This window comes from Oxyura jamaicensis, chromosome 12, assembly GCF_011077185.1.
Source record: "Oxyura jamaicensis isolate SHBP4307 breed ruddy duck chromosome 12, BPBGC_Ojam_1.0, whole genome shotgun sequence".
In the NCBI taxonomy this organism is placed as follows: domain Eukaryota; kingdom Metazoa; phylum Chordata; class Aves; order Anseriformes; family Anatidae; genus Oxyura; species Oxyura jamaicensis.
Genome location: NC_048904.1, coordinates 16,723,879 through 16,741,976, shown reverse-complemented (window position 1 = coordinate 16,741,976; position 18,098 = coordinate 16,723,879). Strand labels below are relative to the sequence as shown.

General features: G+C 49.9%; 1 protein-coding gene across 8 annotated transcripts in view; it reads left to right on the top strand.

Annotated features, from left to right (window-relative positions):
• The window catches only part of FRMD4B (FERM domain containing 4B), a 117,641-nt gene that overhangs the window by 67,253 nt on the left and 32,290 nt on the right, over window positions 1–18,098 (top strand). For 7 of the 8 annotated variants that reach the window (XM_035337587.1, XM_035337586.1, XM_035337588.1 and 4 more), the window contains exons 6-7: window positions 10,254–10,310; window positions 11,351–11,373. In XM_035337587.1, coding sequence (XP_035193478.1) covers window positions 10,254–10,310; window positions 11,351–11,373 — 80 coding nt within the window. Of the gene's footprint in view, window positions 1–10,253; window positions 10,311–11,350; window positions 11,374–13,445; window positions 13,598–18,098 lie in introns of those variants that run through there. The other variant, XM_035337589.1, reaches the window with a different exon arrangement.

Below are 18,098 nucleotides of genomic sequence, written 5' to 3'. Positions count from 1 at the left end.
CCCAGCAGTGTGCCACCCTCCCAGCTGCTTCCACTGAGGCTTTGGGCAGGGACAGCTGCGGAGGTGGTGACTTTGTGCCCTGCCCCTGCAGTTTCCTCTGGTGGGAAGGGGATGAGCCCCCTTGCTGCTCCCTGTGTCCCCTCTGCCTTGGGACATGCTCTGTGAAACTGCAGCTGATGCAAGGTGCTGCAGCTCTGAGCTCAGAGTTACTCCTGCATTGTACAAACTCCAGAGGGGAGCCCTTCTCCCCCTGCACACCCACCGCTGCGGGGCCGGAGCTCTTTATTTCTGTTGGGCTGTTAATTCATCCCCGCTGTGCTCTGCGTGTCGTGTCAGCTTGTGCTGTCGTGGTCCTTGCGTGCCAGCAGTGCTCTGGCTGACACCTCAGCTTATGTGGCACGTGTTACACCAAGGTGGCCAACAGGTGTTATGCACAGGGAGGGATGTGTAGCAATGGGAACGCAGGTGGGTGGCAACGTGGGTAGGACTCAACCTGTTTATTTAAAGTTTATTTACTTTCAAGATGTTCGCTAGGTTCGGTGGCTTTCAACCTTAAATTAGTTCTTTCAAATATTTTTTTACCCTACACGGTAAACTTCAGGTCACTCTAGATTTCAAGCTGTGTGATGTGCACATGGGACAGATTCTTGTGTTTAAGCCCATGGGATCCACACAAAAGGAGGCACAAAGCACCCGACTGCGGTGTGTGCCCTGGTCCGTGCTGCGGGGCGCAGCATCAGCTCCGTGCATGCAGGTCCCTCACTGCAGTGAAACACGTGGCTGATGCTCGCTGATGGCGGCGAGGAATGTTCCCTGGCACTTCTCAGTCGTTGATCCAGCTTGGGCAGTTTAGACCTGCCCCAGCTTCACTTGTTTTTTTTTTTTTTTGTTTTTTTTTTTTTTTTTTTTTTCTTTGCTGCATTCACAGAGTGAGGAAACCCCAAAGCACCAAAAAGTGGCGACCATTGCCCAGCCCGTGGGCTCTGGCTCCTCACTGCACAGGGGCGTGCTGCAGAGTGCGCTACCAGGGCCGTATCCCAACCTGCGTCTTTGCTTGAGACCTCTGCTCTGCGTGGCTCGGGAATGTGCTGGAAGCAGAGGTGCTGCAATAGTGGGGTGTGAGAAGGCCTGCAGTAATAAGATTGCTTAAAAGCCTGTCGTGTTTTTTACCTTCACAAAGCCGCTTCCAAAGTCTTTGCAGCAGGCACAACGCGTGGAAGAGCCCAGATTTGGGGTGGTGCCAAGGCCTGATGCTCGAAGCAGTTTGTGTTGGTGCTCTCCTCAAGTCCCTCAGCACTGGCATGTACTCAAAGCCTGTGTTGTCAGCACCGAAGGTACAAGTACCTGTGTAGGTACATGGTCTTGCAAAGCTTACATGCTTTAGAGGAAAGTGATGCTTTCCTGAGCAGAAGATGAGACGTTGGCATTGCCCTGCCTGCAAGAAGACGTGTGTCAGCGCTGCTGCCTGCTGCAGCACGAACTGCAAGAGCCAGCCCGAGGCTGAGGCAAATACAGGTGGTGTGATGGTGACGCCTGGAGCCAACCCCTCCTCTGGAGGGGATTTTATCCGTGGGTTACGAGGTTTGGAGGCTGCATCGTGAATTTATCTGCAGTGTTCTTAGAGATCTCTGGGCAGTCCTGTGTGAGATCTGCGAGCAGCTGTCTCATCAATGAGCGTGGTCTTCCCCTCATGAAGTCCAGCATCGCTGGGTCCGGGCCGCTGGGTGGTGTGTGTTGGCTGTCCTGCCCCGCATTACTCCAGAGAGGTTTTGCTTGAGGCTGAATGAAAATTCAGGAACAAATAATATAGAAAATTATTTGTATTAATTATGCTGACATATTATACAGAATTTATTATATTTTAGATAATGGAATAAAAAGCGGAATTAAAGTTTAGCAGCTGGAGAAGGCTGACTTAGCGCTCTTCAGTGAACAGCCACTCTCCTGTTCTTCTTCACCTTTCACCTCCAGATTCCTGCAATCCTTTTCGCTCCTTTCTGCAAGTTGGCTACCACATTTCCCTAACAAGGCTTTGAAGAATCCGGGGCTTGCACATTTCGCAAATTCCGTAGTCATTTTGGCAAGGGAGAGACAAGAGAGACAATTAAAATCCTTGCTGCCAGAAATATATTTCTTTCTGCTCCTCACCCACTCACCCACCTCCGTGCTCTTCTGTCAAAGCTCCTTTGTGCCTCTGGCCTCTGCTGCCCTGTGCCCTCCTGTACAACCCACCTCGTTCTCTGCGTGTTCCCGTTGCCTTGCCCTCATCCCATGCAAGCAGCTGGGCACCCAAGGAGACCCCTTCACCCCAAGCACTGAGGGCTGGGGCTCTTTTCTCTTTTTGTAGATCGAGTTTTACCGGTGCTGCAGTTCTGCACCTGGAGCAAAGAGAACTGCCCAGCACTGACCTGCGAAGTTCCCCCACACGTGCTCCCATCTTAACCCACCTCTGCGTCGGCACTTCCCTTCTGGTGCCTGTTGCACAGTGTAATGCAACACTGCTTTACACACCTGGAAAATAAACTTCCTCTGTTGGATTTGCCAACACGCTCCAGATTTGCTGGCCTTGCCCTCCCCATGTCTCACCGCTTACGAAGCTGAGCGCAACATTTGTTGTTCCGCTCGTGAGAGCGCCCGGCGTTTCCTCATCGCTGGTGCGTGCACACGTCTTGGCCTCCAGCCTGTGCAACGAGTGCTGCCAGCTCTCTCGCCCTGCCCTCCTTTCATGTCGAGCTGCCCATTTCTTCCCTGCTCCACTGCAGTCCTGTGGCCGTCCCGGTGCTGCATGGCCGGGCCAGCTGGCTGGCTCCTGCGCTCCAGCATCCGCGCTCCCTGGGTTGGAGCTTGCAGAAGCCGTGTCTGCTGCCGGGAACACCACGGGCCACTGAGCACGAGCTGGGAGCTGCTGAAACTTTCATCTCCAGGGCTACAGAAGGGCCTCTCGGTGACTTAGCTATAAGCTTGGTTATCCACATGTGTTTTGGAGAGCTGCAGTGAGAGTGAGTTCTGTTCGTCTGGGCTCTGTTTTCTTCTGTGCCTCTCTTTTTTCAAGGCTTTGTGAACCACTGCCTGAAAACCTTCAGCGGGGACCACCTCAATTTACAGGCTTGCTTTCCTGTCGCTGAATTTAAGGAGCTGGGTTTAGATTTATAGTGATCTCTGAAATCTTCTCTACAGCTGGAGTTTAAACAGGGAAAGTCTAGCGCTTGGTTTCAGGTGAAATGAGTATCAGAAGTGATGTTTGCGTTGTAACACGTCTGGTATGTTACCGCACGGGGCCCTGACCGTGGCCGGGATGCTTTTAAAGGAAGTGGGTAGGAGCCGGTCAAGCGCATGTTGATGATAAATTTGGAAAGATAAATTTGTCTTTTTGTTCAAAACAGCCAAGTTTGGAAAACGAACACCCTACTTGGCTAGCGAAGCACTGTCAAGTTTATTGTGCGTTTGAGCTAACCTCCTTATAGCTCCGCAGCCATACGGTTGACTCTTTGCCAGTCCTTAAAATACGTTCTGTAAACTAAGAGCTTGGTCAAGTTGGCCACGTTTCCCTTTTCCTCTCTGTATTTGTGTGTTGGGGGATTTATTTATTTAATTTCCCGTTCGCTTCAAGGACTTGCAAGAGTTGCTTTAAAAAAAAAAAAGGACAGAAAAAGCTAAAGGAAATGAAAGTTTTTGGTGGAGTCTGTAACTGCGATAGCTTCATGAGCAGCGATGCTTGTGAGCCCTTGGCAGCCACACGACCAGTGCTTACCAAGAGGAGCTGTTGAAACAGACCCCTGGTGTGAGCATAAAGGCTGGCTGGCTTCCAGCTCGCGGAGAGCAGAGTGGCTGTATATTAGAGAGCTCTCGAAAGTTTTATAGCAGATATTTCCTAATTCTCCCCCATCTCGAGGGACCGGGGAGCGTTCCCATGCAGCCTGTAACACGGTATAGCCCGATCCTAGCCAACTCTATTAAAATACGCTGTCAGTTGCCTGGGTTTGTCATCCTGCTCCTGAAGGTGGCCCACGTGAAGCCCAGGACCAGCTGCCCTTCTCCTCTCCGCCCTGGGGGCTGTTGCTGTTTGTTCCCACGGATGCTGGGGGCCACCTCCATGCCCTGAGGCCCTGGTGGTGTGTGAGCAGAGAGGGATGGAGCACAGCTGTGCCTGTGAACATAATGCGACAGGCTCTGCCCTTGTCTTTTGGCAGGAGGTAGGACCCCAAGCTGATGTGAACTGGTACATCTCCCCAGGAGCCCCGTACTCACCAGTACCCTGGGATACCTCCTGCTGGGCCACACTGGTGGCTTGGGGAGGTCTTGGCCATGGTGTGGGTGTAGTCAAGGGACTCCACAGTGCCTCAGAGCAGCTGAGGTTGGTCTGAGGCTGCCTGCTGTAAGAGGCGATGGTGCCCCAGCCTTGTTGAGGCTCTCAATGGGGAGGTGGCATCGTGTGCATCGTGTCCCAGGTGTAACTGGGCCAGCCCATTGCACATGAGGGTTTAGTTGGTTGTCAGCCAGAGCTTCACACCTCGCATCTCTTGACGTAGTCACCTCCTTCTGAGCCTAACTACCAGCATTAACTGTGATGGAGAGGTCTGCACCCTTGATCTTCTGGCCACGGGTGAAGATGCTGTGCCACCTCAGCCTGTTCTGGTGCTCGGGTGCTGGGTATCTCACCGTGGCGTTGCAGCAGGAAAGCGAAAGCCTACGATTATCTGGCAAGAATCACCAGGCTTAATATACATCCTGGCTCACAGGGAAGACTTAGTACATTCTTCCCCTGTGCTTTGCTTTTACTTTTACATTGTATTCATGCAGGGGGGAAAAAAAAAGCCACACCAGATGACTTAGGCCCTGCCGTGCTGAACTGCATCGAGAAGTCTCAGCATTATCCCTACGTAGTGTCACTGTCCCCGGGGGTTCATGTGAGCCTTGGCTAAGGTACAAAGCACAGACAAAGGAGATGGGATGAGGATGACTGGCAGACACAGTGAAACAAAGGGTGTAACAGAAACCTGAAGCTTTCACTCCCTGCGAGGTGGTATCGGGCAGCAGTGACAGATTTTTTTTGGCTGGAACGTCTGAAGCTGCTGAGCTCGGCAGTTCCTGCCAGGAAAGAGCTGCAGCATGAAGGGGACCAGCAAGGTTTGGGGCTTCAGATCCAGGAGGGAGCAGGACTGGGATGGGGCGCTCTGTGGGGCAGCAGGCACTGCAGACAACCCAAGGGGGATGGAGAGGTAGGTGCAAACACCTGGCGTCAGAGCAGCCCTTGGCGGTGTCACTCTCACGTTGGAGGTTATTCGCTCGCTGCTGTTGTGCCTCCTCAGTGTAACCGCCTGGTGCAGCCACGCTCAGAGCGAGTTGCTGAGCTTGCCTGACCTACTTCCTCCGGAGCTGCTCTCGTTACGTGGTGTAACAGGTTGTGTGTGGCCCTCGGCCCCGTCCCGGCAGCAGAGGCCTCCTTGCTGCCATCTCTGCTCCCACGTAAACCTTGAGTGCAGGAAAGACATGAAGCTTTTTGCTCTGCGGGGACCTGACCTCACACCTTTGGGCTCTTGGGACACGTCTGGGGGCACAGGGGCCCTGGTGGGAAGCTGCTGCAGCAGTGCTGGGTGAGGGCATGGGAGCTGGCGTGGCTTTGTTCACTTGTTCTGGGTCCACACCCAGCTAATTGCCATCCGCAATTTGACAACGTTCTTGGAGACGTTTGGTTCCTTCCTTTCCCTCTAATTGCACCCTTCTTGCAGCTTTTTTTTAATCACCTTTCAGAAATCACAGGTAATTATGTTCAATATTGTAGCTGTCTTGAGGCTATTCAGGCATAGTGTGGATTTTTGAGGGTATCTTCGGTTAATAAAACTTTTTAAGAGCTTGGTTTGAGGGAAGAGGTTCTTTAATAACTCAATTCTCACTTCTTCATGTGAAATGTTGTCAGTCTTTAACCTCTGGAGTTTCCATGCCCTCTGAAGAAACTATCAATTTTCATTTCTTGCTCTGCCTCTTAGGAGTTAAAGATGACAGTTCCTGTGTTGCGTTAAAAAATTACCCTTTAAACAGTCTAAAGACTTGCTTAGCACAGTTAGTGCTCATCTGGCTATCGTCATTCTTGTTCTGCGTTTTCACTGGGATTTCAGACGTGTATCTCTGACAGTTCTCGTGTTGATGCTGTGTCTAATGAGAGCTTGCTGCTCTATTCACGACCAAGCCTTGTGATTTTTATCACGTTTGTGAGCCTGTTTCTGCTCAGGCAAAGCCCTGAGCTCCTATCTGAACCGGGGGCTGAATTCTGCTCGTGGATGCTGAAGGCAGGAGCTGGTCTTCCCTAGCTGTGGAGATACCGATGGATTCCTGCTGTACGCTCACTGGGCTGGGTGTCTGCTCCAACCTTTTATTATTCCGACGTCTGTCAGGGTGACAGAGCCACCCGAATCCACTGGACCAAATGCACTGTTTAGCTAAGCCAGCGGCCTTTTGAAGAGCTGTGCGAGGGGGTGAGTCTGTCTCCTGGTTACAGTGGTTGGTCCCTATGCAAACTCTAAGTGAAAAATATCAGTTTCATCCCTTCCCTAGAGCTGCACCCTCTGTTCTGTTCAAACTTATTTACATCTAAAATGCAAGACTCAAATTTCATTATCTGAATTACATCCATCTACTTAACCTCGTGCTAGTGACCTTATTCCCACCTGGGACACTTCTAGGAAAACCTTCCGTCTTTGTTGAAAACACAGCCACGAGAGTCTTCGCTGCCCTGGCTCCCAGGGCTGCACCTCCTTACCGAAGCCTCCGCTTCAATTACCTGCTGACTGCAGGCGTTGCAGACAAATCTTTTTACAGCCGCTCTTCCCCATTTAGTTTTGAAATATGAACTTGCTGTTAAAGCAGGGCTAAAACAGGGATCCCCGTTTGCCAGCCCTGGGGGGCTGAAGGATTGTTCCGTTACCAAAATATTGTCGGAGAGAGCAGAGAGCCCTGGTCCTGCGCTCCGGCGTGAGTGACGCGTGTTGCTATACGGATCTGTGTCGAGTCAAAGGCTGTCCAAACTCCTTGACAGCCCAGGGCTGGATCGCATTATAGCAATGGCCAATTGGGGAACCAGATGGCAAATAATGTTATATTATGATGGAAAATAATCCTAGGCTCACAGGGAATTGTCCAAGAGACTGTCAGTTGTACAGCGTCAGTCTGTTAGATAAAGGCTGCGCTGGGCTTTGGCATCCCTTGCTTGAAATCTCTCTGCTGCTCAGCTACTGCGTGCCCTCAGGTCGGCCCCTTCCCCGCCGTGTCCATCTGTCCTTCTTTGATTTTAGCCCCTTGAAAGGGAGGGCTTCTGCTGATTGCTCTCTTCTGTTTTCTTCTTTTTGGGGGTACAGTTACTGCCTGGCGATGTGTGGTGATAATTAGCTCCGGTCCAGCCTGTTTGCAACAGCCAGCTCCATGTCAGGGCACTGCAGCGAGACAAAAAGGCTTTTTTCGAGCATTTTTAGGTACTGGTGTGGACAAGACCTGGGAATGGATGTTGGAGAGCGCAGGGAAAAAATAAAGTAAAAGTTTTAAGTGCTGGCTTCAGGGTGTGGATACTCATACAGAGAGTGGTTTTTGCAGACCTGCCGTGTTGGAGTGTAAATGAGCGTTGTGTGCTCGGCGTGTGTTTTGTAGCATCGGGTATCCCGGGAAAAAGGGACGGGGAAGGTGTTCAATAAAGATGCCCTCAGTGTCTTGTTTAAAATAGGCCAGGCTGTGGAGGACTTCCCTACCTGCTCGTTCCTAAGCACAGCTTTTAAGCACGTCTGAAAGCGAGGACGTCGGCTCTGCAAAGCCCTCCTGGTGACAGCAGTGACCGAAACCATGCCTCCTGGAGGAGGGAGGCCTCTGTTCCGCCTCTTAAAACCCTAAATGAGGTGGTTGGGGAGTTCACTTTCAGTGTCCGTGGAAATGCCATAGCAGCCTGGTGAAGTGACCAGCGTTCCCTGCAGCTTGTATTTAGGACCAAGCAAACCAACGCGTAAGAGCAGCCTCGTAATTACTGTGGCTAATTAGTTAATGTTTGGGATAGGCTTTGAAGATGAAGAGCGAAGAGGTGTTCAGTTATTAAGTCTCAAACACCCCTGTAATGCCAGCAGCAGCTCTGGCTGTGGGTCAGCAGGGACTTGCAGCTGAAGTGGCTCACCCAAACGCTGCGGAGTTTTCCTTGGAGCCTGCAACAAAGAGAGAGGGCCTTTGATGTGAGGATTGCATCTGGCCAGGTAAATCTCTCCGTGAGCTTTTTGTAGCATAAAGGTGATGAGCCCCATGCAGCCGCTCCCGCCTCGGGGCAGGGAGATGGTCTTGATGAGCTTTTAAAGTCCCTTCTGGCCCCGTTTTCCCTGATTTTGTGGTCCAGGGACAGCTTTGCTCAACTGGAGCTTGTTTTTCCTGCTCAGCAGAGCTTTCTGGGCAATGGCGTTTTCTCAGGCCTGGGTTCCCCGCGGCTGGTGCAGAGCGTGGTGCAGGGAGGACTGGTGTCCCGTATCCTCCCCCTGCCACTGCTTCCTTCACAGGCTGTTTGAGCAGATGCCATTGAAGCTAAAAAGGCGGCTCAGATGTGCATGACAAAGACTAACCTGCTGCAGGCCTGGAAGTAACAAAGTGCCTTCATCTTGCACCTATGTGAAGACTGACGGCTGCGAACCTTGCCTTCTCTAGAGCCTCGACATTAAAGAGATCTGAAGGACAGAAGAATTTGAAGCTTTTTTTCCCCCTCCTACGTTGCGATGTGCCCCTCCTCTTCTAATAAAATGTCTGGGAATGCTTTGGAGGCTACTTCTGCATAGCTGTTGCCACACCTGTTGGGAAGGGGAAATTCCTCATAGTCTGCCCTCGTGGAGCCGCCCCGGGGAGCGCTGCTGCTGGAATGTTTTATTGACAAAGCTGGCAAAAAGCTTCCTTTCCATGAAAATTGAATTATTTGTTTGCTCGCTTTTGAATTTAGTCTCTGTGGGCCAGACCTGCAGCTGTAGTTAATTAGCCCAGCTCCAGATGTGCCTTATATACTTAGGGATGTCACTTTCCTGTGTCTACGTGAGTCTGTCGATCTTCCTGCTGCCCTGGTGTGGGCACTGCTTCAGCTTTTGGTCTGCTTTGTCCCTCATTCACACAACAAACCCTAGGGCCAGGGGAACGTGTTGGGGTCTAGGTGGCAGCGGGTAGGCAATTGCGTACGCTACCTTCACTTGTTGATGGTTAACAAGAAAAAATCTTTGAAAATTCCAGGGATGGCTCCTGGGCCAATTTTGTGCTTTGCTTGTGGTTTGCAGGGTGCAGCAGGCGTTAGGGGTAGCTCTGACAAACAGAGCTGAGGTGCAGGTGTGTTTCCTTTATTCTTCCAGTCTTATTGCTGGTCCCAAGATAGAACCAAGACCAGGATTTCTGCTTGTGAGAGACTGATCTGGAAGGATTGCTCTTAAGATTGCAAGCTTAAAAAAAAAAAAAAAAAAAAAAAAAGAAAAGGGACAGAAAAAAAGTGTTCTTCTGATGCTTTAGCATTTATCAGCTTATCAGCTGCACACCTCTGAAGTCACCGAGTGCAGTGGGCTTTCAGACCATGACTGCAAGACTCTGCCTGGTTTTGGAGTGGGGTCAAGAACTGAGCTTTCCAGGGTGGGAGGCTGTAGAGCTCCTCTGAGCATCACAATAAAACACATGTACTTGCAGGATTTGGAGGCTGTAAGATCTCCAGACTGCGTGTGGTAAAAGAAAATTAGTTAGAATAGCCTCGTGATTAATAAGCAGCGTTTATCTAGCATCATGGGTGTGCATACCACCATCAAAACAAAGCCGAGGCCTCTGCCTTGGGGAGGTGGTGTGCTTAGAGCCATAAATACCTGTACTACAACCTGCTCTCTTCACGGCAAGTTTTTAAAAATGTGCAGGATCAGGTACCTGGCAGGGCGTGTGCGATACAACCAAGATTTAGAAAGACAACACGCGATGGCATGAAAAGAGGGGGGGAGAGGGAGACTGGGGGAGGTGGGAACGGACGCTCCATGTCCCGGTGCGCACAGCAAGTGTTCGCCGAAGGGGAGAAACAGTCCCGGGGTGGTGAGAGGGCTGGGACTTGCTCGGAGCCTGGGCTCCCCCCCCAGCTGCTGCTGGCAGACGCGATGCTGCTCGCCAAAACCCTGTATGACAAAACCCCGTGTGAACTTCCCTCGGCAGGCGGGCGTCCCAGCCTGGTCTCGGGGGCGGGCGGTGCGGGGCTCCCAGCACTCACCTTCTCGTCTCTCCGTGCACAGGGGCAGATCGAGGTCGAAAGCGAGACCGTCTTCAAGTTGGCAGCCCTGATTTTGCAGGTAAGCTCTTCTTTCTCGTGCCTGGAGGTGCACGGTGACTTTCTCATATCAGCAACTCTGCAGCTTTGGCATGTACAGCCCCTTGACTTGTTAGCTCAGCTGTGTGCTGCCTTTCTGCCTTTTTTTTTCTTCCACTCTACGAGGACAAAACCGTGCAGTGTAGCTCCTATTCTCTGTAGCTGGAGAGGGGAAAAAATGCTACAGATGTTGGGAGCTGTTTTTCTTTTAGGTTAGGCGAAAAGATGTGTATTTGTGGAATTCTAAATTGGAAGAGTGAAGGAAAGAGGAAAAGTTCATCAAGGGAAATAATTTATTTGTGCAGGTTTCTATCCAGTGTATCACTCTCCTAATTTAACTGTATGCTGGAGGTCTGGGAAGAAAGAGAAGGGTATAATACTGTAGCTAAACCTTGTATTATGCCTGTGAATTTTTCTTTCAGAGCACAGACTTTATACCTCTATTATCTTAAATTATGTTAATTTTTTCTCCCCTTCATCAAGTTGTGTTGTCCTCAGACTTAAACTTTGATTGTTTACCACGTTCCGTGAAATAAATATCTCCTGTTAAAATGTTGATTCTCTGTCCTCCCTCCCACACACGCATTGCTGCTGACGAGATAACTCCAGCAAAGCTGCAGTGCCTTGATCTGCCCGAGCTGCTTCCATCTGAAGCGAGCACAGTTCCTCCCAAAAGTTTGACCTGCCCATAAGGCTGACCTTTAGCTGGGTTTGGTCGGCCAGAGAGAGAACTGTGTTTCACTTCTCATGCGGTAAAAGAGACGTTGGATTTGGATCATGAAATTCGTCCCCCTTCTAGAAGCAGAATTATTTATGGTGTAGGTGGATAATCTACAGCTGGAAGCGTAAAGGGCCAAGTTCTGTTCCTGAGTGCCTGCAGGCAGCCTCTGGGCTCTGCATGAGTGGAGCTGGGGTCGGGATCCAGCCAAAAAGCTGTGGGAGTGGGGCAGCGAACAATGCTGGGAAAACCAAGGACTTTTGAAGAGACCGTGTTTTAATTCTGTCACTGTTTTTCAATTGTAGGAAGCTAAAGGAGACTATTCCAGGTAATAACATTTTCCTTTCTAACCCTAACGTGCTTGATGGATGTATTTTTGGTGGTTTGCATTGTGTTTGAAACAATCAGAAATGGGGGTGGGGGGGTGAAGTCCAGCCAGAAGCAGCGGCTGTAGAAAGCAAAACGCACCGCTAGGCTGGATAAAATCTGAGTCCGCAGGGTAAGTCCTTTTGTGAACACGCTCTGAATCAAACCAATTTTCAGGCCATCCCTCTTTGCTCTCCTCCCCTAATGTGTGTGCCTGAGTGGGACGGGGAGAAAACAGCCTTGCAGCTTCGGTCCAACCCTGCCCGTGCCCCTGCCTGCCCAGCAGCAGCGGTGCGTGCAGGGGGGCTGTGGAGCTCGCCAGCTGCCCCCCGAAGTCAATGAGCTGCTTTCTTCTGCAGCTGCCCTGGGGCCTCCCCCTGCCCGCACCTGACCCAACACTTGTGCTGTGGCTGGCGTGCAAGCAGCTTGTTGGGCTTGGCTGTTTGAAGCTGCATATTCTGAGGGTGCTTGTCCTTGGAAATCGCTTTCTGCGGGTTCACCTCCGTGCACTGGTTTGGGCAACCAGCACTGGGGGCTGTAAGGGGAGCTGGGGTCGCACTCAGAGCTGTTGGAGCCCGGGGAAAAGACCTTCAATTAGAAACAGCTCGCTAAGCAAATAGAAATTCAAAAGGTCAGCTTTGGTTGCGTTAATGTTTTACTACTTGCTGAGTTTCCATATAGGAGGAGCGATGTGTTTACACTTTTGCTGCAACAGCTCTCCTGCGACAACAGACGTGTTTTGAGAATGCTCAGCAGAGGGCTACCTGCAAAAACACAGGTGATGAGTCGCACCTGGCTGCCAAAACCTGCAGCAGAGACATCCTCTGCTCTTCCTGCAGCATGCAGTTGTCAAGTCAGTGCCACTTCTTCCGTCCAAGAGCCCTTCTCCAAGTGCTGGTCCTTCCACTGAAGGACAGGCTTTGTGTGAAGTCCATCACAAAACTCCCTCTGCTCTTTGTTGGTGTGCTGTCATGCCTGCAGGGAGGAAAAGATGCCCTTGTGACTAAGATCAGCTGGCTGGGCTGGCTCTACAGATGATTTCTGTTCCTATTCATGCTGTAGACCTGCTTTGTGACCCACAGGATATTGCTTATAGCCACAACGTGCTGCCCTTTTCACCAGAAAGACTGCTCATCTTGCCTGATTTCACACTGATTCTGAAAGCTATCTTAATTTAGGGGCAGAGAACCAGAGGACTCACATTACCACGGTTCACTTGACAAGAAGTGACTTGTTAAGCTGCAGCCAGTGGTGGCGTGGGCTCCCTTAGCCTGGTACAAGTTCTCAAGAAAAGAGGTTAAGGTTAAAACCTACCTTTATAGTTAAAACCTCCCTTCTGTGGTTTGAACTCAACTCGGACTCCTTATCATTTGCAATAAATAGGTTTGTAAGCGTTGCTTCACATGCACAGGAACAGTGTACGTGGTTATTTCACAAGCCTCAGCTGACAGGTTGGAAGGCGTGGGTCACCTGTGGTTACCTTCAAAAGTATTTGAAGAAAATTGGAGGGAAGAGGTGTGCTACAAGACTGATTTCCTTTTCCAAGTGCAGCTCTTCCCAGAGTTGCCTTTGGCAGATCATAGCTGCAGCAATTGTTTTCACTGTATTAAAAAAGGAAAAATGTTATGCCTCTGTATCAAATGAGCCTGGCCAGCTGTCCCAGCCACCAGAAGTGAAGGAATTTGATTTTACATATCACAAGTGGTCATTTGGACCGCTGATGATAAAGCACTAGCTTAATTACCGGCGTATCTAACAAAGATACTGTGTGACTGCTCTCCCTGGCAAACGTACCGGTGAGAGCAGGGACGCTGTCCTGCAGCCTGTCTGCTCCTCGTGCCGTGTGGTCACCTCCGTCTGCGGTGCCTTGCTTCGGTGTGTTCACCGTGCGCTATCGTTTGGCAATTCCACTTTGAGTCACTTTCTGGAATGCAGCTCTTGCACCATTTCTGCTTACGTGAGAACAGCCTGGTTAATTTTTTTTATGTAGGATTAGTGCTGAATGAACTCCTGGTAGATACAGGAATCGCCCGAAGTCCTGGAGATTAGCGTGCTGGGAGTTAGAAAGGGCCAGTCCAGGCAGCGCTGGTGAGCTCTGCTTGTGTCACACATCTCCTGGGAGCTTTTTGGCAGGCAGACGTCCCTCTTGCTGACTCCAGGTTGGGAATACACAGACCGGTACCAGGGTACGAGTGCTTCAAACTCCCACTGCTCTCCGGTAACCCCTTTCCCAACCCGCTGCTCACATTCTCAGATAAGGCCTTGCTGGAAGAGCGCAGTAATCTCCCGAGAGCCACCCGCCCTCGTCCTGGGCTGAGTGGGTGAGCACATTCTTTGGAAATCTGTTCATTTTCAGTGAGCAAACCTGACGTGCGGGCACTTGGAGAAAGTAAAAACTTCAGCTTCCTACACCACAGAGGTGACCCTGGAGAGCCCTGGCAGTCCGGTAGCACTGCCAGCACGGCCACACGAGGGTCTCTGGGGCTTGGCCCCTGCAGGTGACATGCGGTGGTGGGTCCCCAGGGTGCTGGGCTGCCCTGCTGGCACCAGGGCACATGCTCCATCACTCAGAGAGTAACACGAAACAAGCCCCACTTTGAAAAGACACTGGTTTGAAGACATCTTGATAAAGCCTTATAGGCTGTTAAGTACAGGCTTCAGCGTTACACCCACGGCCTGCCCGGTGCAGGGCTGCCCTTTTTGGATCACTCTGGTTTCTCAGAGGTGGCCTAAAATTACCACGGGCCGCAGGAGGAATTATTAGCAAAGATGGCAACATGCCGCCGTGGCGCAGCTCACCACACCCCCAGTTCCTGTTTACTGGGTGGGTGATCCCGGCCACCATCAGTAGTCACCCCACCTGGGTGATGCAGAGCGAGCTGCGGAGGTGCCCCATCTCTCCCGGGTGTGGGGCAGTGTCAGGGCTGAGGCAGGCACAGGTTTCCTCCGAGAGGTTTGTGTCTGTGATGCTGGCAGCAAGTTTGGGATGCTGCACGGTAATGGCACTGTGTGCACGTTAATGGCACCGTGCCTTCTTGAGGAATGGCTTGGTGCACTTTGCTCAAGAGGAGGGATGGGATGCTTGCTCGTGTTCACTGCCCACGCCTGATCCAGGACTGTTTCTCTTTTTGAACCGAATCCTCACCCATCTTCTCCAGCTCTTGTATTAAGAACCCAAAACAAGATGCAAGTCACGAACGTTAGCGTAGTTTTGAAGCTGTGTTCCTTAAACGCAGTCATCCACTTGCAGGGTTACCAATGGAACAGGAAGAGCTGCAACCCTCGTTTTAAAAAATCCTGATTTTTTTAATTTTTCTGCAAGGGTTTTAAAAAGACAACTTGATTCAAGTTGCAGCTTCTGGCATGGTTGAATTTTATTTTTTTTAGGGGGGGGGGAGTGTATGTTCTATTTATTTATTTTAGGATTTTTTTTTAATTTAAAGAGACCCAATCAGAATAATTACAAGACCAGGCTGGAAATTACTCACCGTGTAAATATGCAACGTATGCAGTCTTGTCTCCTTGGAAAATAAATGATTTTCTTGTACTTAGTTTACAGTTGAAGCATCTGCCCTCAGAAATGCTGTACGATAGCAGGTAGCGTTGTATTTCTTTGTAGCTTGAGAAAAGAGCTTGTAACTGACGTGATGACCGGTAATACCAAAAACGCGGTGCTTCTAGCGTTAGAGAGTTTATTAAAATCAGATTAGCTGCTTGGACTATAGCAAGAAAGTGACTTTTGAAAAAAAGTTTTTCTGACGGGTGATCTTGGATCCCACTTCCCACAATAACACTTCCAGGACCGCGAGGCAGCCCCTCTCCCTGCAGCTTGAGGAAGTTGCTGGAGGAGGGCTTCCATTCTCTTTAAATAGCTGACACATTCGGTTTTGATTCTGGCCTGTGGGCTGCAAAGATAACTCCTGCCTGGTGTAACACAACACAGACAAAATAATGAATTCCTGATAGCTGACATGTGTGAGACGCTGGGGTTTATCATTACGTGGGTGATAAACGCGGTCTGCAGCAGGAAGGGGTTTGTGTGAAAGATACGTTTGCTGGCCGTGGCGATAGAGGAACTGGCTCAGAGGCTCTGAACTTTACAAACTTTTTCAAAGAACAAAATGAGTGCTGGGTCTAGTTGCAGAAAACTGGCATCAGGAGTTTGCTCCTAGTTAAGATGAGCAGTAACTCTTAGGTTTGGGGTAATATTTGCTTGGGGATATGAATACTGGAGGGAGAATCCCCTGGTGGAAATGAACGTGGAAATGATGATGTGGGCAGTTCTAGGAAATAGCAGCTTGGGGGAAGTCAGAGGGTGTCTGACAGCGAAGCACCTGCTAGCTGCAGCGCTTACCTGAGGACCAGCTTGGCATCAGAAGCAGGACACACCTGACAATTGTTGAAGCTGGCTTGTCCGGCCTGTTTTGGGAAATCTCACCAGGTGTGACCAAACCCCAGGTGTGGCCACAGCCAGGATCTGGGGCAAAGCAGAAGCACAAATTTAGAGCAGATTCGCCCGTTGTCCCTATTTTCCCATCCTGGGGAGGTCTGGGAGGGATCCGTGAGGTGTGGGGGGAGCCCACCTCGTGTGTGACCCGCAAGGGGCCAAGGTGGTGTTCTCAGCCAAAGCACAGCCTGGTGCCTCTGGCAGCCCCAAAGGATTTCCTTCCAAGCAGGGTACAGGCCGTACCGCTGGGTGACATAAACGAGCCGGTAGGATCCACGTTCTCAAGGCATCCATCTGGTGCCTGTCATAGACACCAGCTCAGTTTAGTTTGGGATTTTCCTTTTACTGCAATTGCATATTTCAGCTGCCTGTGCAGCGGTGTTTACAGAGGCTCTCCCCAGCATAGCCCACTGCTCCCTGGAGGTCGCGTCCGCGCAGCTGGGAAATCAGCGCTGAGCGTGCTGGTGCTGTGCTTGCCCTCACTTTGCTCTACGGCTTCTTGTTTGCCGAGTGAGTCACTGTGTTTTGCCTTTCAGCTGCAAAACCACTCTGTGCCCTTTTTTAAAAAAAAATGCCTTACTGGGCACTTGCTCGTGAACCATTAACTCTGGCTCAGGCGAACCCAGCTCTGTGTGTTCCTGCCCTCGCTGTGGCAATGAATAGCTAACGTGGAACACGACGAGCACGGATTTATTAACGTAGACCCTGTTTGCTGAGGGAGGTGATTATGTATTTCACTTCATTTGGAACATGTAGGGAACTGAGGTAGTAAATAAGCAATTTTAGGGAAAGTTGTGTTTGATACGTATTTCATACAGTGGTGATTTCCCTACTTGACAAATATCAGATACCCACTTTCACAAAGATCTCTCTGATTAATTGAATTTTATACCCTCTTGAAAGAAAAGCTTGTTGAAAACCAGTAATTTTTCTATAGCTGCATGCTAGTTTCGTGCTTTTCTTGAGCTCATGTTCAGAATCCTACCCCCAAGTGTATCGTGTGACACGTGTAGTGAAGGAGCCAGGTAAGGAGCCACTGAGCTCCCTAACTCCATCTCCCAAAACACTCAGGCAGTAGTTCTGAGATGAGAATGTTGTTCTTTCCTGGTGTCTTTTCTTTTATTTTCTTTTTTTCCCCTCAGTAAAACCTGAAATTCACTGTGTAGGCCAGGTGCAATTACAAAAAGTTGTGTTTAAGACACCAATTTTCTGCTAGGCTTAACACCAATGTTTCTTCTCTGCTAGTGCTACTTGTAAAGTTCAGGGCAGACCGAAGCATGTGTCATCTCTGAAATGCTGTCGTTTTAGCATTGTGTTTTTTTTTACCAGATAAATTTTAAAATAGGAAACTGTAAGGGCTCCTGAGGAATTTATATAGTACGCTTATTATGCAGCGGATGAGTTAGCCTGAATTAGGTGGAAGCAGAGAATGAAGTGAGCAAAGAATTAAATGGAGAAAGAAAGAGGATGCTTTGAGTAATTTAATATTTTGATCTCTGGGGATTTGCTGCTTGCATACTATAGCGTAACTCTAATAGTTACACATAATTATGGCAGTTGGGTAACGCATTTCTGTATTTTATATGCATGATGTTAGTACAATTTCCAGAGGGGCAGCAAAAGGGGTCACGGTGTTTTGTCATATGTAAGGATCCTTCAGCAGTCTTTTCTTTCAGTTCTTCATCTTTTCATTTAAGACGCTTTTAGCTCAAAGAAGCAGTGCTATGGTGGGTACAACCCGGCCACCTAGGGAGGGCTTTTGTGCATGCTCAGAGGTTCTCCAGTCCTGCACCGCAGGCTGCAAGCAGCAGTCTGAGCTCTGGTCTGCTTCCAGACAAAAAAAAAAAGGGGGGTTTCAAGAAAATCCTCATTTGTTTTTCCTTCCTCGTGGTGTTTGGGATCTAACCAGCAGTGTGTGTTTTGTGCCTACAGGAAACGGGATGACAGCTTTTCAGCATCAGCTCCTTGCTTTTGCAGACTTGCCGGGCCTTTATTGTTACTTGGATGCTTTATTTTTCTTGTGGTTGCGTGTATCTCTGTATCAGCACACAGAGCTGTGATAACAAGCTTTGAGCTTTGCTGCTGCACTCAGACATGCTAAAAAACCACAACTAATGTGGCTAATCTGACTTTTGTGCGAACAGGAAGAAAGCGTGAGTGTTAGAAATAACAGCGGGTTGTTGCGAGGAAGGGTTTGGGGTCCTTCAAGCATTGTATCAGCTGTGAAAAGCCATATTCTG